At 50.7% G+C, this 26251-nt stretch overlaps 2 protein-coding genes across 5 annotated transcripts in view; one reads left to right on the plus strand and one right to left on the minus strand.

Annotated features, from left to right (window-relative positions):
• The window catches only part of NPPC (natriuretic peptide C), an 11384-nt gene extending 1875 nt beyond the window's left edge, over positions 1 to 9509 (minus strand). Inside the window, exons 1-3 of the mRNA XM_027647149.1 lie at positions 8701 to 9509; positions 1840 to 2054; positions 66 to 375 (exon numbers count right to left, since the gene is read on the minus strand). Coding sequence (XP_027502950.1) covers positions 79 to 375; positions 1840 to 1932 — 390 coding nt within the window. The 5' untranslated portion in view covers positions 1933 to 2054; positions 8701 to 9509 and the 3' untranslated portion in view covers positions 66 to 78. The remainder of the gene's footprint in view (positions 1 to 65; positions 376 to 1839; positions 2055 to 8700) is intronic.
• A 2317-nt stretch (positions 9510 to 11826) lies between these two features.
• DIS3L2 (DIS3 like 3'-5' exoribonuclease 2) overlaps positions 11827 to 26251 on the plus strand; it is a 182863-nt gene continuing 168438 nt past the window's right edge. The window contains exons 1-2 of one of the 4 annotated variants that reach the window (XM_027647397.1): positions 11827 to 11946; positions 14281 to 14979. In XM_027647397.1, coding sequence (XP_027503198.1) covers positions 14301 to 14979 — 679 coding nt within the window. In that variant the 5' untranslated portion in view covers positions 11827 to 11946; positions 14281 to 14300. Of the gene's footprint in view, positions 11947 to 14280; positions 14980 to 26251 lie in introns of those variants that run through there. The other 3 variants (XM_027647400.1, XM_027647401.1, XM_027647398.1) reach the window with 3 other exon arrangements.

The following is a 26251-nucleotide window of genomic DNA, read 5'->3' on the forward strand; positions in this document are numbered from 1 at the left end:
CCGGCCCCATCCCGGCCCCATCCCGGCCCCATCCCGGCCCCATCCCGGCCCGGCCGCGCACTCACCGCCAGGGGTCCCTCAGCATCCGAGGCCGCTCATGGCGCCGATGCGATCCAGCTTGAGCCCGAAGCAGCCCTTGCCCAGGCCCTTCTTGTGGAGGCCCTTGTGGCGGCGGCCCGGCGGGTCCTGCAGCAGCCGCGCCCAGCCCGCCCGCGGCCGCGCCTCGGCCCGCGCCTCCCGCGCCTCCCGCGGGCCCGACCCGCCGCCGCCGCTCCGCTCCTTCTCCCGCTCCTTCTCCCGCTCCTTCTCCCGCTCCGCCGTCTCGGGCGGACCCGCCGCCGCCGCTGCTGCCGCCGCCGCCGACCCGCGGGACGCCTGTGGAGAGGGGAGAGGGTCAGAGCGCCGTCGCCTCCAGCGACCCCGCCGGCGTTGGGAACCCCCGTTAAGGACGCGCGGCGGGGTCCGTGTGTCACCACCCCCCCCCCCCCCCCCCCCCCCCCCCCCCACCCCCGGCGGGGGGGCGGCGCGCGTCGCCCCCCCCCCCCCCCCCCCCCCGCCGACGGAAACCCGGGATTGGGGTCGGTGCCCGGCAGCGCACCTCATCACCCCACGGCTGTGCCCAAGGCATCTTCTTTCCTCCCTAAATCTATGCTCCCTTCCCCGGTGTCAGAGCATCCCCCTGACCCACACTATAGCAGTGTCTTCCTGCCCTCTCCCGGCAGTGCCCCGGTCACTGCATGTCCCCTCAAAAGGGCTGGTGGTGCTGCACCCCCAGCTGTGCTGCTGTCACTATCCCGTTGTCCCATCACCCTATCCTCTGCCATTGATCTGACGGGGCCTGAAAGCTGGCAGGTCCTTTCCTTTCAGGTCCCTTCGGTGACTGCCTCCCCCACCAGTTCACAGAGCTCTTCAGACTATGGTGGGGGGGTCCTGCCCCCCAGCTCCCCCTGCACTGCTGCCTTGCAGAGTGTCCTCAGCAGTGATGGGGAGATGTGGGGTCCCTTTCCTTCCTGCTCCCTCCCCTAGTTAATACTCTCTGGGTGCCCCCACTCTTCCAGTTCTGACCCACAATTAGGGGGACACACCCTCTTCCATCTCTGCCCCCCATCTCCCAGGCCATCTGTCTCCCTACTCGGAGCTTCTGTTTACCAAGCCCTGGGAATGCTCACCTTCATTCACCTCCCTGACAACCCACCCCGTATCACCCCTTTCTCTGCAGCCTGCACCCCAGTTCCTTACAAGGAAGCCACCACTCCTATCCCACTGCTGGGGCACCCCTCACTCTGTGTCCCTATCTCTGCTCGGCCCTCTGGGCAGTACCACCCAGTGCAGGTGGCCTCTGGTGCATCCCTCTTCCTCAGCATCTCGGGACATCCAGGTCCCTGGGATACCCCCATTTGAGGCACCCCTTCCCCGGGGGACACCCCGGATGCTCCTGCCTAGGCCATTTGGTCAGGACTGCCTCTCACCGTGCCCACCGTGCACCTGCTGCCTGCCCTGCCCCGGCTCTGCTCCCCTTCCCAAGTACCCGGCATAGCGGGGTCCCCAGGGTGACGCCGGGGAGCAGACTGCCACCCTCCCTGGCGCTGATCCCGTGGGGTACAGGGCACACAGTGTCCCCCTCCAGCCTCTAGTCTGGGGCTGATGTCCCCACGCGTGTTTAGGACAGCCTGGAGAAGCAGGGAGTCCCTTTGCAGTCAAATAGCCCGTGGGGAAAGAAAGACCCCCCTTTGCACTGACTCTGCCACCCCACAGTCACCCCACGTCCCCTCCCTGTGCCGTTAGGGCCCTCAGCGGGACGGAAAGAGGAGGGAGAGCCGAGGGCAGCCCCCGCCGTACCTTCTGTGGGAGCTGAGACGCCGGCTTCGCCTCCAGCCTGACGGAGAGCAGCGCGAGTAAAAGTCCACCAGCCAGCAAGGATGAGATCTGCATCCTGCGGGGCCGGGCGGGAAGGGAGCCGGGGGGGCAGCGGGGAGCCGAGGGCAGCCCCGGGGAGAGGCCGGGACCGACGGGAGTCAAAGTTCAGAGCGGAGCCGCGAGGTCCCTCCTGCCGCCTGCAAAGTGCCGAGCTTGTGAACTTGGGCTTTCTGCTTCATTCATTTTATAACCCAACCTGCTCGGTGATGTCATCTAAACACCAGGTCCAACGTGCCTCCCACTTCACAATAGTAGGAATTTAAAGAAGGGGGGTGTAGGGGGGTGTCCCCTCTTCCTTGGCAGGAACAAATGACACATCAGCCCAAGGCAACCAGCTCTGAGACTTGGAAAGCAGAAAGGGGGGCATTTGGCTTCGTGCCCCTGCCCTCCCCCAAACACCCCTGGCCCCCCCGCAAGCCGTCTGCCCTCCCTTTGCCCGGCTGCCCCACGGCCCCTCTGCTCCCCCCACTGCCCCAGTGACTCCCCCCAGAAGAACACAGGCCAGGAGGGGGGGTGGGAGTGGTCCCGGTGGGGGGTTAAGCCCAAAAGACAGGAATGAGCACTAAAAGCACCTTTTTTTTTTTCCACATCCAGGATTAAATCGGACCTCCCAGGTCCCTGCCTGGCAGTAGCGGGGCCACTGTCCTCCCTGGCAGGGACGCTGGGGACTCAGGGGGATAGGAGGGGGCAGTGGCACTCCTTGAGGGCACCTAAGTGGGTCCCTCAGCTTGGAGGGGGTGACCTGCTCTCTCCACTTTCATGAGGAGCTTCATGGGGTCCCTGGGCCAGGAGATGGGGCTTTTCAAGCACCCTGGTTATGTGCACAGTTACTGTCACAGGGTCCCTGCTGGGGACAGGACCCCACTGGCTGATCCACCACAGGGCTGTGCAGTCTGGCCTCCTCTGACCTGTTCCTGGAGCTGGAGGGTGCAGGAGAAGGATGTGATCCTGGGATTAATCCCAGTGGATTGCAAGGGCTCTGGATACCTGGTGTGGGCTCCTCCCTGCTCTCACCCTTCCCCTTCAGCATCTGGGAGGGCAGGATTTGTGCCTCTGCTGCTGCTGTGGTTGACACTGGGCAGCTCTGAAGCTCCACTGGCTTTTTGCTGATGGAGCTTAGCACCATCCCTGGCACTCTGTCCGGGAGGGATGCTCTTACTGGGATCAGGACAGAGGAAAGACAACCCCCTCTTTGCAGAAGTATGCAGGGCTGAATTGCATCAGGTTGGATTTGCACCCCAAATCTCTTCCCTGGGACCAGGGAAACAATCTCTGCTCTTCCCTCTATCCCTGGGATCTGTTCCAGTCTGGCCCTTTCCTCCTGCTCCGTTTCTTGGTCTTTCTGGACTCTGCTGCTCCACAAATCCCCGGGGACCTGCCCCTGCTGGGGGACGATGTCTCTTTGGGGGTCTGTGGTATCCCCTGCTCGGGAGCAGGGAGATGTTTCCTTTTCCGCAGCCCGGGCTATTGTGCACGGGACACTTCAAAGGAGATTGGCTTTTCGGCTCCATGTGAACGGGAGCTGGAAGGTGAAGGTCTCGGTGGTTTTTCCATTGTGCCTGCCAGGTGGAGACAACTTGGACTTTTTGGAGTGTGAAGCTGTGCTTGGGCATTTGTCTGCGTGCAGGCAGAGCGAGGTGATGGAGTTGGGATTAGAGCCGATCTCGAGTGCCAGGGAGCCGTGGGTGCAGGCAAGGAGCAGAGAGAGGCCCCTTCTCTTGGGGTTCAGCCCTCGTCCCACCCAAAGCGTAGCTGGGATGTGACATCCAGCCTCTCTGGGGGGAAAGGAGGGGGGGCTCTGCACCACTACCCCCGTCAGCAGGGCTTCTGCAGGGGAAAGGGGAGCAGCAGGCAGCTGAGCCCTGGGGCTCCACAACTTGGGGATGTCGGGGTGCCCGAGGTCACCAGCGGCTCAGCAGACCCCACAGGGTCCTGCCTTCACCATCCTGGTTTTGCTGGCTCCTACCCTGATGCTGCGGGCAACCTGCCCCGCGGCTTCTCCCGGGGGACCCGGAACGGGGAAAGAGAAGGGGCAGGCGGAGGGGGAAATGTCACAGAGCGGGGAGGAAGGGCCGCCTCGCTTGCCTTGGGGTCGGTCCCAGAGCTGTTCCACCAGCCCCTCGCCCCGGAGTATTAGAGTGTTGCCACAAATGCCACAACGCGGTCAGGTCTCAGCCAGCGCCAGCCCGCAGGAGGCTTGTCCCTGCCCTCGGCTCTCACCAGCGTGGTTTTCATTAGTGTATTTTCTTTGTCACGCTGTGCAGAGCCTCGGGTTTGGGGGGTGGGGGGGAAGGAGGGCTGTGCTTTATAAATCCAATTAGTCTTGTTATTCAAATTACTCTGCCGAAAGTCAGAGCCGGGCGCACACAAAGCCTTAACTCAAACCAGATCGGATCCATTGGGGTGGCAAAAGTTTGGAGAAGTGGTGTGCAGGAAGGGGTTAAGAGCATGAAAGCTTTTTGCTTGGTGGGATGGGGGCCTGAAAACTTTTAACCCTTAAAGGGATGCACCTTCATTAGCCCACAGCCCTGTAGGATGCTCACCATGGATGAGAACTGGCAGACTCGAGGCATGTGTGGAAGCTGAGAACACGGACAGAGGGCTGGGCTCACTGTGGGCTTCCCTCCAGGCACTAGAGAGCAAAGGGGATCCTGCTCAGCTGGATAGGGAGGGATGGAAACCCTCGGGATGTGCTGGAGGGGGTGACACTCCTCCCCATTGCACCCAGGGACCCAAAGAGAGTCACTGGGAGAGAGGGGCTCCAGGGGTGGCCTGCCCTGAGGAATACCAGCTTTGAACCAGGAACTATGGGGATGCACTGCTGTGGGGATAAAAATGGGGAGATACTGCTGAGTCTTGGCAAAGTGGGGATGAGCCCTTAGAAGAGGGACTTGAGGGGACTGTAGGGAGTGGGGAAGGGAACGGAGAGGGTGAGTGCGTGAGAGTTTCCTGCCTGAGGATGGAGGGATTCATCAAAGTGTGACCAGTGCCAGCACGATTTGGAGAGTGGGAGGAGATGGGTCATGGGGGTGTGACAGCAGCACCGGGTGTTCTGGCCCCATCATAAGGAAGGGGTGAGCAGATGCCTGTGGGTGAGGCTGGATCCTGCCAGGAAGCCCTGGGGCGCTGGCTATCTCAGCTGAAGTTAGGAGCCAGGCTTCAGGCACCTTCCAAAGGATCATTCCGAGAAAGTTTACGGGACAGAAATGTGGAGTCTAGTCTGCAGCAAGCTGCTACCATAGCAGTGTACAGCCAGCGATCCAACTCCTTTTTCTTCCACTCACTTGTCCTTAGGGAGCTTGTTTCTGTATTGATTTGAGGAAATCACTGCCCAGATTTATGTCTCTTCTGCTGCCACGGGCCAGGGAGGATTTCCCGATGGAGTGATGGATAAGTCTAGTGTGAGGATTTCTGGCTGATGCTGTGTGAGGGCCAGTCATCCCTTTGCAAAAAGAGACATCAGAAGGCTGAGTGCATGTGATGGTGATGCCAGAGAGGCTGATGTTTTCTTACAACCAGTGGCCAGCCCAAGGAGCAGTTGGTTAAGCAACATCCCACATGGTGGGATGGAGGAGGTACAAGGATGGAGCAGCTACAAGGACAGAGGAGCTACTTCTCCACCAGTGCAGCCAACTACCAGTCCCCAGGAACATGATGTGTGCTATGTTCACCAAGAGAATGTCACCAAGGGCTTGATGTGCCACAGCAGGAGCTTTTCACAGTTTTTTTTTGTTTCTGTTTTTGTTTTTTTACAGGTTTTATACTACCTCTCTAGGGGTCTGGTGATAGCAGGCTCAGTGAGAAGCCATTTGGGGAAGGATTTAAATTTGGGTTATAGGGATGGATGAGCAGCCTCTGGAGCCTGCAGTGGCAGGGGACCATCTGGTCCCACCGCTGTGGCAGGATGCAGCAAGTGATGTGCCTCCTGAGGATGCTTTGAAGAAAGCTTTTCTGGAGAATAACCCTATAGCCCCTAAGGCAGGAGCACTTTCTGGCCACCAATAGCCCCTGGGCTTGGGCAGCCACTAGGCTGTCATGGGGGTGGGGTGGCTCCATGGATTGGGGTGTGATGCTCCTGGGGTGCTGTGGTAACACTGGTGCCTGTCTGAAACACAGATGGAGATTTTGGCCTTGTTGAACATCCCTGGTGTTTGGAAGCTGCTGCTGAATAAGGCATTACAGGGAACACTGCATGATTTTATACATTCCCTTGTCTTCCCTGGGTCTGGACGAGGGCTCTGGCTCACAACATGTATGTGGCCAAAATTCCCTCTTTCCAGACTGGGACTGGGATGGGAAGAGGCCCTGCAGAACTGCCCTGATGGGGCAGGCAGGGATGGGGCTGCAGATGCAGCAAGGGCACGGAGACTGAGAGGGTACCTCTGTCCCCTCCCAGACCTCCCAGAGGAAAGACAGGGGCAAGCCCCAGGTAGAGACTCATAGGTCTTTGCTAGTGAAGTGCTGACATCCTGGCAGGCACAGTGTGTTTCTCCCCCAGAGGAGAGAAACACAATGGGGGAGGGTTTGCCTTTGGCTGTTTGCCATTTACTCTGGTCTTCCTGGGATGCTCCAGTCTCCTCCTGACTTTCTGGGTATTTTCCCCAGGGCTGCACTGGGATGGCTGTGCTCTGGGGCTGGGATGTCTCACTGCTCTGGTGGGAGCAGGAACACGATGTCTCAGGGTTTTGTTGAATGTCAAGAAAATTAAGCAATTCTAATGCATGGGTGAGTCCATGCCATGAGCCTCCGTGTCAGTCCTCAGAGGATAGGAATTGCATTGCCTCCAGTTCCCAGCAGCCTCAGCTCTGCAGCTAATGCAAGGGCAGGTTGTTGGGATTTTCCAGGCTAAATACCACAGTCTTCTTTTTCCTTCCTTTCTCAGATTACTTCCCCCCAGAAATGGGAGTCTGGCAGTGTTTCACCCACAGCCTGGGGGTCCCAACATCAGCCCGGGCTTCTTGTTTTTGGTGCTGAGCATTCCTTTTGGAATAGGTACTGCCCAAAGAGCTGATGACATGGAAAGGCCAAAGGATGAATAACTGACACCACATTTGTCCCTGCAGAGAGCCATACCTCATGCAGATCCCAAGAAAGGATCCAACAGGCCAGTGGGGACAGACGCCCAGCCGGTACCTAGGAGGTTTCCAACACAGCTTGGAGCCAGATGCCACCACCACACCACATCACCCTGCCACAGCCCCAGGGGAATGTCTGTGCCCTGATGTGCTACGTGCACATCCAGGCCTGGCGAGCAGGTCCTCACTAGCCCCACGGCTCTGGCGGAAGTGCATGTTCTGGCTTGGCAGGAGCCTCTTCCACCTGGGTTGGCTGTCTGAACCCTGCCATCCTCACCAAAGCCGTCAGCAGCTCTCTTGCAGCCCCCCTGCCAGCCCCAAACACCCTCCAGCTCCTCTGAAATGGCTTCCTGGGAATCCAGCACCAAGTGGTGGGAAGTCCCTTTTGGCATCAGTCTTTCAAGGTAAAAACCCTCTGGACTTCTTGGGCCTTTCCCTGGAGCATCTGGGATGTGGGAAACCCCAAGGGAGTGCTGGGATGCAGAGAGCCAAATAAGTGCTGATCTTGACCTCCTGACAGGGTTGTGATCCTGATGAAGCCAGATTTGGGCTTTCTGCCTCTTTTTTTTCTCTTTTTGGGAGGGAGTCTGGCTATCTCCCATAGGAGAGTTTGTGTAGGTGCCAGGTTAAGCATCATGGGGTTACACTGGCCACAGTGAAGTGCTGGCATGGGAAGAAGGAGATTTCAGCACCACAAATGGTAGGGCAGCCTTGTGGAGCAGAAAACAGTCCAGCCGGGCCTTGGCCATGCCTGGGAACAGCTGGGGCCGCTGCTCCTGTGGTTGGGGAGCCCTGCTGGCTGCGGAGTGTCACGGTGGTCCCGCTGCCACCCCACAGGCAGCCTCTGTGGACGTGCAGGGCTCCACAGCCCTAACCTTTAGCAACCAGACAGAATAACAATGCCAGCCTGCTGGGGTATAATGGCCGGTGTTTGCTTGAGATACAAAGGCACCGAGCTTTCACATGAGGTAATACTGATAAGTTCCGTTCTCATTCACTGCTCAGCCTGCCAGACGGCAGCAGGGCTGGCAGCAGCCCCTGCCTGCCCTCACCGAGTTGCCGGGGATGTGCCCACCGACCCCTTGGCCCGTCATCTCTGCTGAAGCACTGGCCCCTGCTTGCCCTTGGCGTGCTGGTCCCACTGGTCACCCAGCTCCAATGTGGCCCCCACAGGGGCTGTTCTGACCGCATCCTGAGTGTGTGGAATGGGAGATGCAGGGACAGCGATGGGGGCTTGTAAGGTGAGTCCCTAATCCTGTGACTGCAGAGCAGTACAGTTCCTTAGTCCCTGCCTGCTTGGAAAGTGCCTTTTCCACCTTCCTGAGAACATTAGGTGGGGCTTGAACTCACTGCACATCCCTTACCCCATGTGCCCTGTCCCTCAGCCCTGCTGCCCACAAGCTCAGTAGGTGCAGGGCAGCTCCTTGCCCAAGTTTCCTGATAGGACCCATGGAGCTTTGGTGTCATCCAAAGCCACTTTGAGCACCTTTGGGACACTCAGTCGTGTCAGAGTAGGAGGATGCAGGGAAACTGAGGCCTGTGTGATAGAAGACATTTGGACATTATAACCTGGCAGGATTACTGTGGAAGAGACTTAAAGGTATCCAGGAGACAAATCCAGGCAATCCCAGCTAAAGGGATGCTGCTAACCCTGCTGCTTCAACATCCTACCTGGCATCCCACCTCTCTCCTTCACTGCCTCTTTTACCTATTTCTTGTCTGCCTGTCCCTCTTTGCTGAAGTCTGATTCTCTCTTCCTTTACTGGACAAACACAGACAAACCAGATTTTCCCTCTTGTCTGGGGCATGCTGCAGGCATTTCTCCAGGCACTGAAGGAGATGGGAACCCATAAGTCCTGATCTTGGGTGGCATGTTTCCCAACCAGAGGTATGGAGGGCTCAGGAGAAGACTGGAGAAGCTGAAGGATGGGTGAGGCAAGATCACATGTGTTGTGACACAGCAGATAGTATCTACTGAAGATAGAGATGATTTTTAGCTCATTTATGGTAATAAATCTGTCTTGCTTCCCTCTATCCCCCCAAGCATGGCTTGAGTCCTCAGGTCAAGTGCAGACAGCTCCCAGTGCCTGAGAGATGTCAAAGGGAGCGAGACTCTGGCCTAATGCTGGGTGCTGCTGCTGCAATCGAGACATTTCCAAGGGTGCTCAGAGGCTCCAGAGCAAACCCATGGCCTGACTTTGCCGTTGAGTATATCCTTGTTCTGTGTGGGTCTATCCTCTGGACAACAGCAGGGAGACAGAGGCTGAGCGCCCCACTGCCCTCCATCCCCCTGCCACGGCCTGCAACCTGAAATACTATTAACAATCAGGTTGGCAGGGGTGGCACTTCCATGTGCAGTGTTAGTTCATACCAAGTGGGTTGTGGGAAGCGGATGGAGGTGTCAGAGGAACTGCCCTGCTCCCATCCAGGGTTCCCCTTGTTGAGTCATCTCAGGGTGGCTCCAGCCCTTTGGCCAGTCACTGCTGATTAACACTGATGTAAACGATTGTAAACGAGCGCCGGGCGGGCCCTCACTCCTCACTGAAACTGCAGGCAGAGGAGCCAAAGCCTTCGTAAGCGAGGCGCTCCCGGCCAAGGAGCCATGTGCTGCTCTCACCTCGGCCGAGGTGCCACAACACGTTCCAGCCTCCAACAGTTGGGGAAACAGCTACCAGTTACTGCCAGGGGGAAGATGGTGAGATAATCCTGCACTGTGGGAAAGCAAGCCAGGGCACCGGGCTGGGCTTGCTGCTACAGGACCCCAGGAAATGAGAATGCAGGGGAAAAATCTGCCCAGGGACCTTTTCATTTCAGGAATCCCATGAGTTGCCATGGAGGGTCATGGAAGCAGCAGCGAGGCAACTGCTCCTTTCTGCTCAGCAGCCACAAGGACGGTGTGGATGGAAGATGGAGCCAAAGGTGAAACTGAAGCAGTCCAGCCCTTCCCTGGGAGGGATTGTGTTTGGTGACATCCTTCATGAGGCACCAACTTGCTGCCATATTTGCACATGGCCTTTTCCAAAGGTTGTGAAGGATTGGTACACAACTGGTCCCAGCCACTCAGGATCTGCTGTGTTCCCATGGGACACTGGTAGGGTGACACATATTTGCTGTATCTCTCATTTGTCAGGAACAGTGATGGGGTAGAGCAAAAGTGGGCACAAACGGAGGCTCTACCCCATGGACCAGACCAGATTTCCAGACCCCTGGCTGCTCCTCCAGGAGACGAGGGCTGAGAAATGCTCTGCCAATCTGCTGGGCCTCATGGCCCCTTGAGCAGCAGGGGCCCAGCTGGAGGCAGGAGGAGAGGGTGACGGAGGCGTCCAGCCGAGGAGCCGTGTCCTGCCCACCACACATGATATCACTGCGAAACCGCAGAGCCCAGCGCTGGCTGGGCGCTGACAAACACCGGATCCTCCCCGCTTCCTCCCCCATCTGTGCAAGGAACAGGGCATGCTGAAGCTGCTGCAGCTGGTGGCACCACCTGGTGCAGGGGGGAGCCTGGCCAAGCTCCTGGCTCTGCTTCATCCCCACTGGGGTGAAGAAGAGCAGAGACACAGCGTGACTCAGCGACATGGAGGGGAGCTGCTGCTCCCACCTGTCTGGCACAGGAGGGGGACAGTGGGGCTCTAGGCTCCCGGGTTCCCCTTGCCCCATCCATGCTCTTCCAGGTGGGTGAACTCCTCACTTCTCCATGCAGCAAGGGCAGCCTGGAGGAGTGGCTCAGGTCATCCCTGAACAGCCAGGGATATGCCACCACTCTGCCTTCACAGAGCAGACATCAACCTTCTTGCTTTGGCAGCAGCCAGGGAAGTAGGAGGAAGCAGGGGAGCACACTGTCTGGCAGAGAGCTCAAATAGGGTTGACTAGGGGTTCCATGAGGCCAGTTTATTGCTCTCCAGATTTTCTTCTGTTTGAAGTTCTTTGGCAAAATCAGCCTGAGTTTGCAGGTAACACTGGGGTGACCAAACCACGTACCTCCAAGTCAGCCTGATTCTCCCATAAAGCTCTGTGGGAGGTCTGCAGTCACAGAAAGAGCAGGGAGTAAAAGTCACAGCTCCTGACTCTGGTCTCCTGCTTTAATGTCACCATCTGACACACAGGCTCTGACTTTTCCTGGGGGAGATCAGGCCACTGCTGTGCAGCACCATGAGTTGGTCACTTCTTGTGCTGTCATGTGGGTGGGCTGGAGGATCACCAGGTCTCCTGGTGCACAACCTCCAGTGCCAGGGGAACACCAGGAGCTCAGGGAACAGAACCTGGGAACCTGCTCCTCTCTGCAGTGAAGGTGAGGCCATGCAGGTCTTCAAGGAGGCTTCCCTGTCCGGCTTTTCGAGGTGCTTGCAAAGCTCTGAGAGTTCTCACGGGGTCATTATAAGTCTCAGCTCTATACAGTACTAAATCAGCTAACGTGTGCTTTTCTCATTCATCTGGCTACAAACTCCTGGTGAAGCAGTAGCGCCGGCAGTGGGTTGGAGCAACCCATCCCAGAGGGGGACCCCAGACGGCAGATCCGCTGCCCTGGCTGGGAGGGGGTGGCTGCCAACCCCAGGGACCACGCTGGCCGCAAACCTTGCGGGCTGGGACGGTCTGGGTTGGGTGGCAGCACCTGCTGCCTCCCACCTCCCCTCAGCGCCCCATGCCCCATCTCAGCCTCCGCAGGAGAAGGTGGGCTCCCACCCTCACTCACGGTGACTGGACAAGTGGTCTGGAGGCTCCCCTTCTCCCGGCAGACTGTGCAGATCCCGGGGAGCTCCCTCTTTTGCAGGGAGCGGGGCTGGGACACCACCTCTCCCCTCATGGGACCCCCCGCTCGCCGTGAGTAGACGAGAGCGAGCGAGCGAGCGCTTCGCGCTGAGCCCTTCTGGGCCCCGCCGCGGCCCGTAGGCGCCGCTGCCCCGGAAGCGGACGGGGCGCTGGGACATTCAAACGGAGCGGAGCGGCCGTGGCGCCGGTGAGCGGGGCCGGGGTGTGGGAGCGGGGCTGGGGGCGGGCACGGGGTCTCGGGTCCCGGGCAGGGGGGTGACAGCAGCTCCCGGCCCGACCCGGCGGCGTTCAGCCCCGTGGCAGCGCCGCCGCGACCGGGCCCCGCGTTTCGCTACCCGGTCCGTCCGCGCCGGGCCCGGCGGGAGGGCAATGTCCGCCCGGGCCGCGCTGCCGAGGGGTCGGTCTGAGGGGCTGCCCCAGGTGCGGGGGATGCGGGGAGTGCTGTGCCCCGCTCCGGGAGCGCTGCCGGGGCTGGAGCACTGGGCACCCCCGGGGGCGGGTGGTGGGGCAGCGCTGCCCCTCAGAACCGGCCGGGTGACAAGGCAAGGGCTGTTTTCATGCTGGGCCCAGTTAAACGGGCGTCCTCCCTCTGCGCGTCCCTCCTGGTATTCCACTTGCCCTCATCGCCGTCCCCAGTACCCTCACCCGTACCCACCTCTACTTTCCCTCTGCTCTCTTGGGAATATTTCAGTTGCCCACAGAAGGCTAATAATGGAATTGTGATCTGTGGGGGCTCTCCAATCGCTGTTCTTTCCCCGTACTGCAATTGCTAACTGCTGCCAGAACTGTAGTGCAAGGCAAGCTGTGAATGTTTATTCTCTACTGGTAAATAACGGTGACAAAACTCCTGTCTCCCGGAACCAAACCATTGTTTGGAGAGTAGCCTCGCTGGCTTTTATAAATGTTATCTGCTCCTGTTGAATTGGCAGCAGGAGAAGGTGACGTTAGAAGAAGCCTCGTGCGGACCTACCCGTGTGAGGGTTTTGTAAGAGCTCAGTAGCAGGTCAGTCTATTAGAAGAGTTCAGCTATTGGCCAGCACCAATGGAAAATCTTAGGAACACAAAGAATCACAAACCACACAAAGAATTTTTCCTATTTGTTCAGGGATTTTTAGTTTTTGATTGGTGTTGTGAAGCCTGTTCACATCCCTGCTCAGTTAGTTAAGTCAATTTCACTGCAACACGAATTGTTTCTCCGAAAGGGTCGGAGCAGCCACACTGAGGAGGAGCTGGCTCTGGAGGCCTTGGTCCCTGAGGGATAATGCCCTTTTCCCAGGCATTGTCTGAGTGGAGGAGACTGCCTGGGTGCTTATCCTCTGCAGAGAAAGGGAGAAGAGTGCTGAGTAAGGGCAAAGAAAAATTCCAAGCATGGTGGGAGTAGGGAAGGGAATATAAATTCCTCTTTTGCTGAGCTCTGTATTCTGTCCTGCCAACACCCCAGTGCTTAGAGAAGTGAGGAGAGAGGTTTAATGGACAGTATCCTTTATTTAAACTTAGGGTCATTCCAGTGCTCCACCATTCTGGCATAGAAGAGATGACAGTGAACCCTGAAATTCTCTATGTACCAGCTGGGGTGAAATTCAGCTGTTTAGTTCTAAACATGTCTTGAAGTGAAAAAGAGGTATTTTTGTGAAAACCCTCAGAAGCCAATTGCACTGAGCTCCATTATCAAGAAATTCTTATATTCCTCTTTCATGTTACATACAGCAAAAATCATTACTATGTCCTGTCTATACCTATAATTTACCTTGGTAGTAACTGAGGACAATTTACTAGATTGTTTTGTTCCAAAAGCTTAAAACCTAGAAAAATGATTGGAAGATGCTTGACCTGCTCAAGCTCCACACTCGTGCAGTGAAGGTGAAGGTGGAGGTGTGATACCACCTACAGAAAGTGGTGCTGGTTGGAGCTGCAGCCAGTGTGTCTCAGTCACTAGGAACTGTGAGCTCCTGTAAGAAAGTTATTATTTTATTTCTGGGAGGGACTTTGTGGCTAGAAAGACAAGCTCAAATGGGTAGTCTTGCTGTTTGAAGCAATTCAAAGGTCGCTGTGGAAGTGAGGTGACAGGCAGTGTATGTTTTGACAGTAATAGTAAAGCATTTCAGGAAGGATGCAGTTGTTTTTGAGTTGGAAATGACAAGACTTTGCTTCTGGTAATCACTAAACTGATGCTTCTGGTACAGTCTGTCAGTCACTGCTTTAATTTTCCTGTTTTTTACAAAGGCAAGGTTAAAGGAATCCCTTGTATTTGGGGTGTCAGCCTCAGTGCAAAATCCCTGTTTTTTGTGCTGCGTGGGCAGGTGGGGCTTATGGACTGTGGTCACTCCTAGGTCACAAGTATTCAGTGCTGGGCAGGTGTTGAGTACCTTGTGAAACCCCTTCTCCCTGCTGGAGTGACTGACCAACCCAGAATTCCTGTACATTTTACATTTTTGTTTCTTTTAACATAATCAGTTATTTGATGCTTTGTTTCAAGAAAGTAACCCTCTTTTCACCTGTATCTATTTGTAACTCTTTGAAGTTTGAGCTTTTTACTGCACTATGGATCAGTTGGGGCACGTGAGAGGTACTGCTTCTGCCCAAGGTGCCAAGGAGGGACTGAGCAAGCCCGCTGCCCCCCAGAAGAATGCGTACGCCAGGCTCGTGCAAAAGCACCACAGTGGCCGGTTCCAGTTCTACTTGAATCACATTGCACAGAAGATGCAGCTGGAAGAAGGCACCTCCAGTGACCCCAGCTGGGATCTGGACCCGCCTCTGAGGAGAGGACTGGTGAAGGATAATCCAGCCAGGAATGGGTTGAACATGCACAGCTATTCACCGGTCAGAACATCTCACCTGGAACAGCCCCTGCCTGGATTTGAGAATGATAAACCCCAAACTGCTCTGAACAGATGTCCTTATAAAAAAAATGCTGTTGAAGGAGACTTGGAGCTGGAGGAGGACTATTACTTGCATCAGCGTGGAGCTGGGTCTGACTTGTTAAATATGAGTGATGCTCTGGGTGGGAGAGTGTCAAACAGCCTGAGACACCATGGGGCTGTGCAGAAATCTTCTGGTTCTGATGAGGAGGACACTTGGAGGAAGAAACAAAAGAAACGAGGCAGATGTCCTGCCAACACTGATACAGTAGCTGGACACTTGTTGACTGAACAGTTTGGTGAGGATGTGCTGGCAATAAATGCCAGAAAAAACAGTCAGTTGTCTCCAGGTCAAGTCCAAGGTGAGTTCACACTAATGAACTGTTTGGGGCATTTGCTCCAATTACTGTGGTAATGAACGCGCTGTGTTAGTCATGAGTGCGTTAACATGAGCCAGTTCTACTCTGTCCAAGTTAGTCAGCCCTTGGTTACCTGTGGGTGGCTTTGTCCTGGTTTACATGTAAGCCATGTGGCATGTGCAAATGGCTTCATGTGGAGCCAGCTTGGGGCTGGCAGGACATAATCCCTTGGCTGAAGCTCTGTGAGTGTGGCTGTGCTGCTTCCAGGATCAGCTCAGGGCTAGGAGAGCCCAATTTCTGTGGTGTAGAGTCCAAATTAATAAGACCACTGGATCTGAGCTGACTCAGGCCAGAGTCATGCTTTTCTCTGCATTGCTTCTTTGAATGTGGAGTGCTGGTTTGCCTTTGGTCTGAGTCCATCCAATACTCAGGGGCTAAGATGCCTGTATATTAGCCAATCCCTGATAGTGTTGACTCCACGAAATTTTGCTGTTAGTAACAAAGAGATCTTGCAGTACTAAAGTGAATGTGTCTCTTAAATGGGATGTTAAAGGCAAAAAGCCTCCTTATGGAGATAAATAATTTTTTTTATTTAAAAAACCCCCGAAACAGGGCATCCACAAGCAGCCAAAGCCAGGCTGTTTAATTTTGGTTTCTCAGTGTAATGGGTTAAAACTTTCTCTGAATGTTAGTTATAATGAAATACTTTGATAGCCTGATCTTACGAGCTACTACTGGAGGAACCCATAAATGTCACTGTGTTAAATTCTCTCTAACAAGCAGAAAAGAGATTGATTTCTCAGCTGGGTAAGATCAGCCTGAGGCCTGTCACAGCTCTTGAATTGGAAATCAAGTAACTGTTTAACTAAATCAGTCTTAAAAACTAAGCCCTGTGACTCAAGAAGGGCAAGTAATATGCTTTTTTCTGGATTTGTAGTATTTTTGAGGTTGTGGCGATAGATAATGTGCTAAAGTTGGTAAACTTCCATGAGTTCTTGCAAGACTGATCACAGATAGAGATTTAATGCAGATTATGCTAAAATTTTTTGATGAGCTTGATTTTTGGGAGGGTTTTTTTTACGTGGTTCATTGTAACACTATTTATTGTGCTTAGCCTCTTATAACAGACTTTGGTACCTTCAGCTTTTGAAGCATAGGAAGAGCAGCTGACAGAGATGTAGAGTCTAGAAAGCATATAATTCATATCCATGAAAATGGTAGGTGCCTACATAGATTTCAGTCTAAAATAAAAATACCCTGGCTTTCAAAAGCAAACACCCACAGTGGCCTCCTGCTCTAGTTGGAAGTGGGGTTGCACAAGGCTTTTATAAAGGAGTTGTTTGTTTAGTGTAAAGACCTAAAGCAGAAAATGTTGACCCTGGTGTTTGACTTCCCAGGTGGAAAACTCACACTGTGGGAAAGATTACTGGAAAATTAATTGCTCAACAGTGACACCCTTCCTCTTCTTTCCCTGCATGCCTCCCCAGCCACCCTCCTGTGTAGCTGGGACTGGTTATCCTCCAGAACGTTTACAGGGACGTAAAAACAGTTTCTTGTGGAGGAAAGAAACAGAGAAGAAATAAATATGTCACTTAATTCAGAGAAACATCTTTTCTGCTGTTCAGTCTGAGTATATTTTAGTATTTTTGTTTAAGTGAAATGAAGATTTTGCAGTATGCAAGTGCTTATGTATAAGAAGTCACACATCACAGTATCAGATTAATATTTTCTCACTTCAAAGCTTGTCTTTGTCTCTTGATGCTGATATAAGTCATATTATTTTGCATAGGCAGGTGTCTGGTTTGATCAGTTTAAATCAAGGCTTGTGAAACTGTGATGGCAAGAATTGCTTCTGTCATAGCAGTGAGGCATATCATCTTTTCAGGAGTGACATTTCCTCACAAATTAGCTCTGTTCAGACTGCTGTAGGCTTTCCAAAAGGCTCTTTGAGCTAATCTCAAAGCCAAGCATCTCTTTTTATATAATTTTATTTCATTGTCCTCTTCTCAAACAGCTCTTCAGCTCAGGCTTAGCCGTGGTTGGTTTTGCAGTGACCCTGAGCTGACAGTACTAAAATTGAAGGCAAATGTGGAGGTCTGTGAAAACCCTTTGAGTGCCCTGGGACAGGCTGTAAGCAGTGAGGGACTGGTCCCTGTTAATGTCCTTCCAGTGGTAGGGCAGTTCCTGTGGCTTTGGGGGAAAGCAGAGTGATTTATGGAGCCCCAAGCAAATGTCACTGAGCCCTGGAGATACTGCTGGTGATGTGTTGCTGTCTGTAGTTCCACATAGTAACTGCTTTTCCTAAGTATTGGAGGCTTTGCAGTTGAGAGAGCTGTGTGTGAACAGATCTCCTTTGTCCCTTGTGTGAAATATGTAACCCACTCATGAGACTGCAGGTTGGATTCACTCTATGGTATCAGCACTCTTGGATTTGGGAAGACAAAGCTTCATACAGAGGAATTCCACAGATTGTTGCTCCTTTGTGTGCAGTTATAACCTCTGCAAGGTAAAACCTCCTGTTCTGAAGTTTCTTCTCAAACAAACCCCGATAAACCAGAAAATAATCCCAAAATGCCACTTTAAATTATGTGGTGCTTACAGTTTTTCATCTAATACTAATTTCCTGCTGGTATTTTCCCTTAAATCTCCAATTCTCTAGGTTCTTTGGGTGCTAAAATTTGGTTAAACTTCCTTAACAGAAAGTTATCAAGTCCCTTGGGTTGTTTTCTGGTTTTCATCAAAGACTCTTAAGGGTTTTCTCACTTCACTCCAGAGCTAGTAATCAAAATCTTTTTTCAGACTGACTGATGTTTCTGTCATAAAAGAGCTTAAAACTCCCTTTCCCTTGAGGACAGAAGTACTGACTCTTTCTGTGGCATCTGTCTGTCACATACTGGAGTTGAGATTTGCATGGCTGCTAAGTGGAACTTCATCTTAAGTATCTGTAAAGCTTTGCTTTGTCAGTAGGTAGTTTAGACCAAGCTGGGTGTTTTATTCAGCATAGCAAGGTTTCAGTTGCTTTTTGAGTACGTGCACTTCCCAGCCTGTTTTTTGAGGGAACGTGTCTGTTTGATAGCAAATTCCTGAGTCTACTGGAAAGCCTGGAAATCAGACATCTGCAGACAAGGACTGTCCTCCAAATGTGGGGTGCAGCATGGTCTTTGGGAACACCATATCCCGGCCACACTTGATTTCAGAGGATCTTGGGAGATAAAGTACCTGGAAGTGAGGTGGCTTTGTTGATGTTGAAAGCTTGGGTGGAGCAGGATTCTGGTCAAGGCTGATTGCTCTGATGCAGGTTCAGATTTTGCAGGGTTATGCTGTCTCAGTCTGTATCTGCTTACAGCTTCCTTGGGAAGAACACCACTGCCAGCTTCCCTGGGTATCCTCCTGAGGCTCCTCTCACTAAAACCTTCGTGAGTTTATGATGTGATGGAGGCTAAACAAATCTTGCCCATCTGTCAGGGTCAGCATGCCCCCTGAGTAGAAACAGACAATTCCTGGGTAACAACAAGCCTTGTCTGCAACAGCCTAAGATTTCCACAGCCCTTTCTGATTTATCATCTGTCTGACACTTGGCATTTATTTGCCCAGCCTGTGGTACTTAACCAACTTGGGCAGCTTCCATGGAGGAGTGTCGCTGGCAAGCAGGCTGGTGTTTAGCATCAGAGCTTTAAAAACAATTGTTGCTGTTGGATGGTGGTGTTGTGCTTGTGGCTGCAACCTTGACATTTAAAAGGTTCATGATAGGTAAAGGAAATATCCTAGAATGGCTTTCCTGCATGTTTGATGGGCACACAGCTGCTCAAGAAATACCAGCCTTAACAAGATGGCAAAATCTCAGACATTTTGTCTTCCTGTGGTACACTGCAGTAAATTTTATATTTGCCTTTGTTTCTCTGGGGGAGCTTTGGAGGAGGAACAACAGCTTCTGCCTTTCCCTTCTTGTAGGGCAAATTTAGGATAATACTCATTTTTAGTGATGAGTCTTCCAATTCTTGTGTGGTGAAATTCAGTTCTGAAGAATGCTGTTATTTCCCTATCTGACACCAGTAAATATGAACCAGCAATCTACTAAAGACCAGAGAATCAACTCAATAAATGAAGAATGTCGGTTGCTGTAGAAATCTTTAAAATGTAGCTGATCTTGCCAGGTTCAGTGTAATGTTCCTTAGATGATGTTAATCATAGTAACAAGATATGGGAGAGGAGGGAAGACTGGATTTACTGTATGGCCCCATCTGAGAAACACATGAAAAATAGAATGCTCCCCTCTCTAATGGTTTAGCAACGTCATCACAAACATAAATTTCTCTTGCTTTTGATAGAAAAAAAAAGTTGCATTCCTGAATCTTGTGCAACTAATGTTTTTTGGTTAACATCAGCTATAGTATGTGAGTTAATATCTGATGTATCCTCTCTTGGGGAGATGAGATCTTGCCCCTGCAGGGACTGTGTTTTTTATCTGTGATCTAATAACTGTCTTCTGTGCCCTTTACCAGAGTCCTGAGCACACTGTGCAGGAGGAGCCCTTGCATTTGGCAGCAAAGCTTTCACCTCTGTGAGTGAAGGACCTTCCTTCACCTGCTAGTACTCATGTGAAAACATTCCTCGGTGGAAACACTTGTTGCTATTAACCTGCTATTTTTTTTAAACTATATTTTTTCTACTCTTTAGCCCCAGTTATGTAGTTCAGGTAACTATGCCTGTCAGCGTGATGTTGATCCTAGGGAAATAGTAGGGTAATACAGGAATTGAACTGATTTTTAATTTGTTTTAAATCTTTTCTTTCATGTGATTTGTCATTATTTAACAAAGGTCCTGTTGAGCTCCTCCAGTGTCAGTGTCTTATGACATTAGGGGTCTGATGGCAAAGGTGTGAGTGTGGGTGCTGATGTGGGAGCGTGATTAAATCACAGAGCATGTGCAATGGTTTAAAAGCTGTTTAGTTGAACTAATTAAATACAGCAATAAATTGAAAATTGTTAGCAACAGGTGTGTCTGGATCCTACAGTGTCATGTTCTGACCCTGTGCTGTTTAATACTTCTGTCAATTGTCGTGAAGAAAACATATGATAGGTTTTTTTGGATGACTTGGAGAGTATTGAATAATGGAGGCAGTTACTGGCAGCCATCTGGATCGCTTGGTGGATTGGGAGCAGGCAAAACAAAATCCATTTATCGGATTGCCAGCATAGAGCCATGCTAGCAGTGTGAGGAACCCAGTGTGGGAAGCAACAGCTTGGAAAGAAGTTTTGAGCTCTTGATGGATTAATCAGCTGAACATCCCCCTCCTGTGAAATGTGGCCAAAAGGGTAATGTACGAGCATGGGAATTGGAAGATGGAGTATGGACTGCGTGTGTCTTTGGCGTGGCAGCAGCAGCTTCTGGAGTGCTGTGTCCTGTGGTGATGCCCTCTGTTTGGGGCGGATGGTGATGAATTGATGAATACTCAGAGGACGGCCACAGGGAAGATTAAAATGCTGGGATCATGAGTGAGTGATTTGAGGAACTCTGCTTTACTTATCAAAGAGATGCTTGGGGGAGGGGAGTTTTCAGTAAATTGCCTACATGGGGAACAGATGTTCAATAATAGGCTACTCAGTTGAGCAGATTATGATATAATGCATTTGAGGCTAAACAAATCCAGGCTTGAAATACAGCACAATTTAGCAGTGAGGGTGAATGACCATTGGAACAGTTTTACCAAGGCTTGTGGTATGTGGGCTGTCACCGGCGTGTTAAAAAACCCCGAGAACAATTTCTACCCCTGCAATATGCTGCAGTTCAAAGAGGAATTAATTTGTAAAAGCCCTCTGTCCTCTGCTGTCCATGAGGTCAGTCAGCCCACACACCGCAGTCAGGTCTGGCCTGTTGTTCAGGTGATCTCCAAGTGTCTCCTTTGCCGTGGGTATCCAGGTATGTAGGACAGGTGCTTTGCAGCTGAATTCAGTGGCTCTTGTGATTCCTCTCCAGGCTGTGGCTGCTGTGGGGCTTTCTCTGATGCCTTCCTCTACAGCTCTGCTTCTGCCTCTCCTGTCCTAAGTGCTGCTACCCATGTTTTGCCCTCTCACCTCATGCCCGTGATAACCAGCTCCATGAAATGTTGTGGGCTTGAAATACCAAACTCCCTCTTGTGGGGAAATCCAAGCTACAGAGAGTTGAAACTTGGCTGGGGCAGGATGGAAAACAAAATGTTGGGATCTATTGCATAAAATACTGTCTTCTGTGACAAAAACAAAGATTTCCAGAGTGCTGAAGGAAAATATCAACACTAGCAGCTGCCGCCCACAGATGTATGGGGCAGGTCATGCATTGGAGAATATTCCAGGCTCTCTACAAATAAAAACCAGCAGCCATAATGTGTTTTCGTTCAGTTTGTATGTTTTTAGGCATTTTCCCCCCACACTGCTAGGTGTTGTGATTTATGTACCTACTACACTGAATAGGCAGTATGGGGAAGGGTTCATCAGCAGGTAAACAAATTCTGCATCACCTTGGGTTACCTTGGGACATGTAGGAATTTGAAGGCAGTTCTTTGATTTCTTCAGCTGTTAATATCTTCTAGTATGTTAGCACCTCCTGTCAGGTACTTTGCCTTTCAAAGCTTCTTGGCTTCTTCTGATCTTTGAGCAACTTGCTTTCCTCAAACTACTGAAGCCCAGAGAAATCAAAGAGAGAACTTCTGCAATATTGTGTTTTTAAAGTGTTTTTCTTGAAGTCTTGAAGAAGCCTTTTCACAGCGTTGTTGCTGGATAAAACAAAGAGCAAAGGGTATTGTGGAAGATGCTTTGGGAAGATGGAAAGATGAGGGGGAGTGGAAGCAGCCCTGACCCACATCCTGAGGCAGGAGTGGAAGCCTGGAGGAGTGCAGTCATCAGGCGGAGTAGGTAGCGAGGAGGTCACAAGCAGGGTGGAGCAGGTTCACAGAGAGTCCTGAAAACGAAAAGAGATGTACCCCCTCCCTGACAACACCACTGTGCTGCCGCACACAGCTGGAGCACAGTAACTATTTTGATAAACTTTTAGTCTATTGCTACTAAATGAGTTTCGTCACCAGCCCTTCGTTCAGAGCCTGGAATGGTATCTTTGGCTCTTGCGCTCCTGTAGTATTCCTACAACAGAAACCCTGCAGAGGAATTGAATAAAACTGCAATTACTATCTGAGTTACTGAAGTCAAAGCCCTGCAAGCATGAGGATGCTTGGAAGTGTTTTGAAAGAGGAAGTGTGGCGTTGTGGGCACATGATCTTGGCGGTCAGTAGCAGTTTCCAAAGTATTGTTTTCCACAGCAGAAAGAATCCATTGTGCATATTTCTTCGTTTCAGTTTTTCAAAGCCTAGACCCTTTGTGAAAGCCAAAACCAGCAAGAACATTTTCATTTTCCCTAGCTCCATATTGAAATCTAGGGACATGCAGCACAAGAGTTTTCAATAAATATGTGCAGCTTAAAGCAAAAGAGCAGTTGCAACATGTGCTTTCCACCACGAGCGTGCTTCTCACCTCATTTTCATGAGTCTGGAAATGAGCATCTGTCTCTGCTCCTGACTTTCCTTAGTATCTGTGGATATGCCACTTTTTTGCTACTTCCATCACTAAATAGGAATGTTTCTTCCTCAATATTTCACTGTAGGAATGCTGGATGTCTGAATCTTTTATGACCGCCTCCAAAAGCAGCTCATGGCCCTAAGAACTCCCTCACAAATCATGACAACCTGTATTTTCCCATCCAGAGTCGCTGACTGCAGCCAACTTGTCCCCTGTGTGGCAAGGATTCCCTTCGTACTTTTTATTTTGTTGGACGTTCAGCTCTTCTGGGCAGGTTTTGGCAGACTTTCTGCCAAAATTGTTTAGAGAATCACCTTCTCCAAAGAGGCAGAGCCAGAGCTCTCCAGACTTGTTCCTGGATGGGTACACAGATGGCTCCCAGTGTCCTGGTGCACAAACACAGTTGTGCCCATAGACAAGCTGCTGGGCTGGCACAGGCAGAGCTGTGTTGTGTTATGCTGTAGAGGGTTGGTGGTAACTGGTTGGGCTGTACCAGTTCTTTGAATCACTCCTGAACTCATGTTTTAAAACTCTGTGGACAGACCTCCACTTTAAGTGCCGTCTTATAATTTTGTTTTGATTTGTATTGACGTTGGAAAGTTACCTCTAGATTTATGCTGTGGCTGGACCCTGGTGGCCCATTGTAACGGGACAATTAGAGAGGCTGGTGGTCATGGGAACTACTTCTGACAGCTGGATTTCAAGACATCATCCACTCATTTCAGGACATTTACATAGAATGTACATTTTGGCTGAGCCTGTCCATGTAAATGTAGGTCTGCATTGTTTCTCTTCCTTGAACGACTGTTTAATTAACTTTAAACTTAATTATGCAATCTGCCATCTGCCTAAATCCCTACAGTGCTGTTATATCACCATCCTTTTCCTCTTCCACCAAGATGTTCCCTTTCCTAGAAGTTTGCCTTACTTTTCAGTCATTAAGGTGATTTCAAATAATTCACTTTGGCTATTTTTGAGGAGGACTCACAGCAACATTGTAGGAACTCTCTTTAGCTCTGTGGTCAGGCTTGGACCAAGCACAGGAATGTGCTGCAGAACCTCCAGTTTACTATTCTTTGAGTTTACATTTCCTGAGAGAAGAAGGACCTTTTTTTTTATTTGCCTGTGATAAGGAGAATGTGCTCTCAGACTTTCTCTTAGACCCCAGATTGAGCATCTGAAATATTGCCTACCAGGTTTATCTCCTGCAGGTCTCTTTGCTGCAATGGAACCTCACTGTACTGATAACGTATCTCCAAGTCTTGCCTTTCCACTCCTACACCTCTAATGAATTCTTTCCCATGACATCCTCATTTCTCTCCATTGCTTTGTCTTTAATCTTGAGCCATCTACTTTATTTAACCTCTTTGCTTCGAGATACTGTAAGATGCATGGAGGTGGTTCTGTTCCAAGGCTGTCCAAGAACTCTGAACTCCTTTAATTCATGTTGAGAGCAGTGTGGAAGCACGGCTGTTCCTAGCACAGGTTGGAGCAGAGCTGTGCTTGCGGGGAGTGTGGTGGATGGGGTTTGGTCCTGTGTGTGTTACTGGGGCTCTAGCACAGAACTTTGTTTGAGATAGCTTCCAAGGAGTGTCTTTCTCCTTGCTGGTGCAGAACTCCTTCCCTGAGCAACTATACCAACAGCTGTCTTTGTGTTTTTCCTTTTAAAACTAACTAGAACAAAAAAGTATTTGGCTGTTACCATTAGTGGGACATTTAATCTCTTAAATCCGCAAAATATTTTGCAAAACATAAATAGCTTGTTACTTCTGGCCTCTCTATGACCAGTGTTTTTGTTGACATAACTTGCATTTGAGATCACTTCAATGGTGTTTGTTGGTTTTGCCTGTTGTTTTTGCCTGTGTGTGGTAATTTGATCCCGGATATTGTAGTAGTCATTTAAGTGCTTGAAGATTTTTGAGTTAGTCATTTCTATAATATGGCATCTATTGGATGTCACTGGTGCATTAGAAATTCAAAACAATCTAACAAATGTATTTTGGCTTTTAAAATTTGAGAGGGAATTATTTTAGAGGCTTCTCTGAGCTGCAGAAAATATCAAATAGCTTTGAAATTGCCTGTTTAAGCATGCGAAAGGGGCAGACACAGGGATCCTAGCAAAACCACCCTGATGTTAATGCAGTTTGTACTGGCAAAGTGTGCTTCTGCTGGGAGAGTTTATTTGACTTTGGAGAATGAAACGTTGCCTGGTACAACAGTGTCAACACTTGGACTGTGCCTGTCCGGTGCTCCCAGCCAGGAGCTGCATCCCCCCAGCTCGTCAAGGCTGGACAGAGATAGATTCATAAAAGTACCTGGGATGAGTTGTTCAGGGGCTATGTAGGATTTGGGATTTTTTTAAGTCCCAGACGTCTTTCCAAAACAAGGCAGAGTTTATGTTGGCTGAACTTTAGTATTGAGACTATTAATACACCCTGTTACACATCAGCATCCATAGTGGCTCATAAAGTTGTTGCAGATAGGACTTCCTGGCAGCTCGTGGAGGGTATTCATTTGCTAAAAGACCAAATTTGATGGTTTCTAAAATTTGCTTTGTCAACTCTGCCAGGAGTCAAGGGCCAACTTGAATTTACAGATCTGTGAGGTGATGCCTTGGGCTGTCACATGGCTGAACTCTAATTCATTAAGTCTCTAGTAAGGATGAACAGTAACAGGCTTTATTTAGCTTTCTTGCTGCGTTTAACCTAGTCTGACTTAAATGGGAGTGTAGTACTAAGCATGGGCTGGCATCAGGGTAGTTCTTGTTGCCTTTGGTTGGTTAATTCCTGGTTGTGGCACTAGGGCAGTGTTGGGTGACCTTTCATTTGGTAGCTGCCATCCCTTCTAGCTCATGGGTGTATCCTTATCATGTTTTACTAAGTGCATATCTGGGTTGTCTTGAAGAATTACTTGAAATTCTTGAAGGAAATTGGTTTAAGTAATTGAAATGAGTCAGCAATGAAATGGAACATTGTAGAAATATGGACAAATATTTAGTAACTGTGTGTTGAGAGTGTCTCATTAACTGATAACAAATTGTTCTATTGCGTGTTATCAGTTCTGGGGATATGCTTCTGTTTCTTCTCATGCACAAGCTAACTGGAAAACAGGGGTATTTGAAAGATTCCTTTCCATATCTAGACCATGATCTAATGCTGGGAAGCAATGGAAAATCCTCTAAGCAATAGCAGAGTTAGAGGAGGTGTTGATGTCCAGTTATGGACTGATAAAGGTAAATAGTTGATGGAAGTATTTTGTGTTGGAAAAGTTTGTAGCAATATTGTTCCATCCAATGCTTTCAGCATTAATTCCTGTTTTAAAATATAAAAGGAGTCATTACATGTCAAGAGAACTGTCAGTGGGGTCAGAGTCCTAAACCCCTAGAGCTGTTACCAGCAAAGTTGTTGTGATGCTCTCACAGTCCTGCCCACCCCCGGGAGCTGCATAAGTAATGTAGGGATCTACATAAATAATGAGATGGTAACAAAGTTTGGAAGTTCAGTTAGAGGTAAAACTGTCTAGTGACAATATAGGTGCCCTTGCTGGACCCTGAATGGGAGGTGTCGTGGATGTGCCAATGAAAATTCAGTGAGAAATACTTTTCTTCTCTGCTGGTAGTAATCAAAGAGATTGTCAGGTGCTAGAGGGCAGTTGGAATGTTTTATTTTTGGTAAAGGAAATTGAGGGTCTTGGTTCTTTCTTATGTAAAGCAATATGCAAATTTTAAT

This window comes from Corapipo altera, unplaced genomic scaffold (genome assembly GCF_003945725.1).
Source record: "Corapipo altera isolate COAL_440 unplaced genomic scaffold, ASM394572v1 113, whole genome shotgun sequence".
NCBI classification, from domain to species: Eukaryota; Metazoa; Chordata; class Aves; order Passeriformes; family Pipridae; genus Corapipo; species Corapipo altera.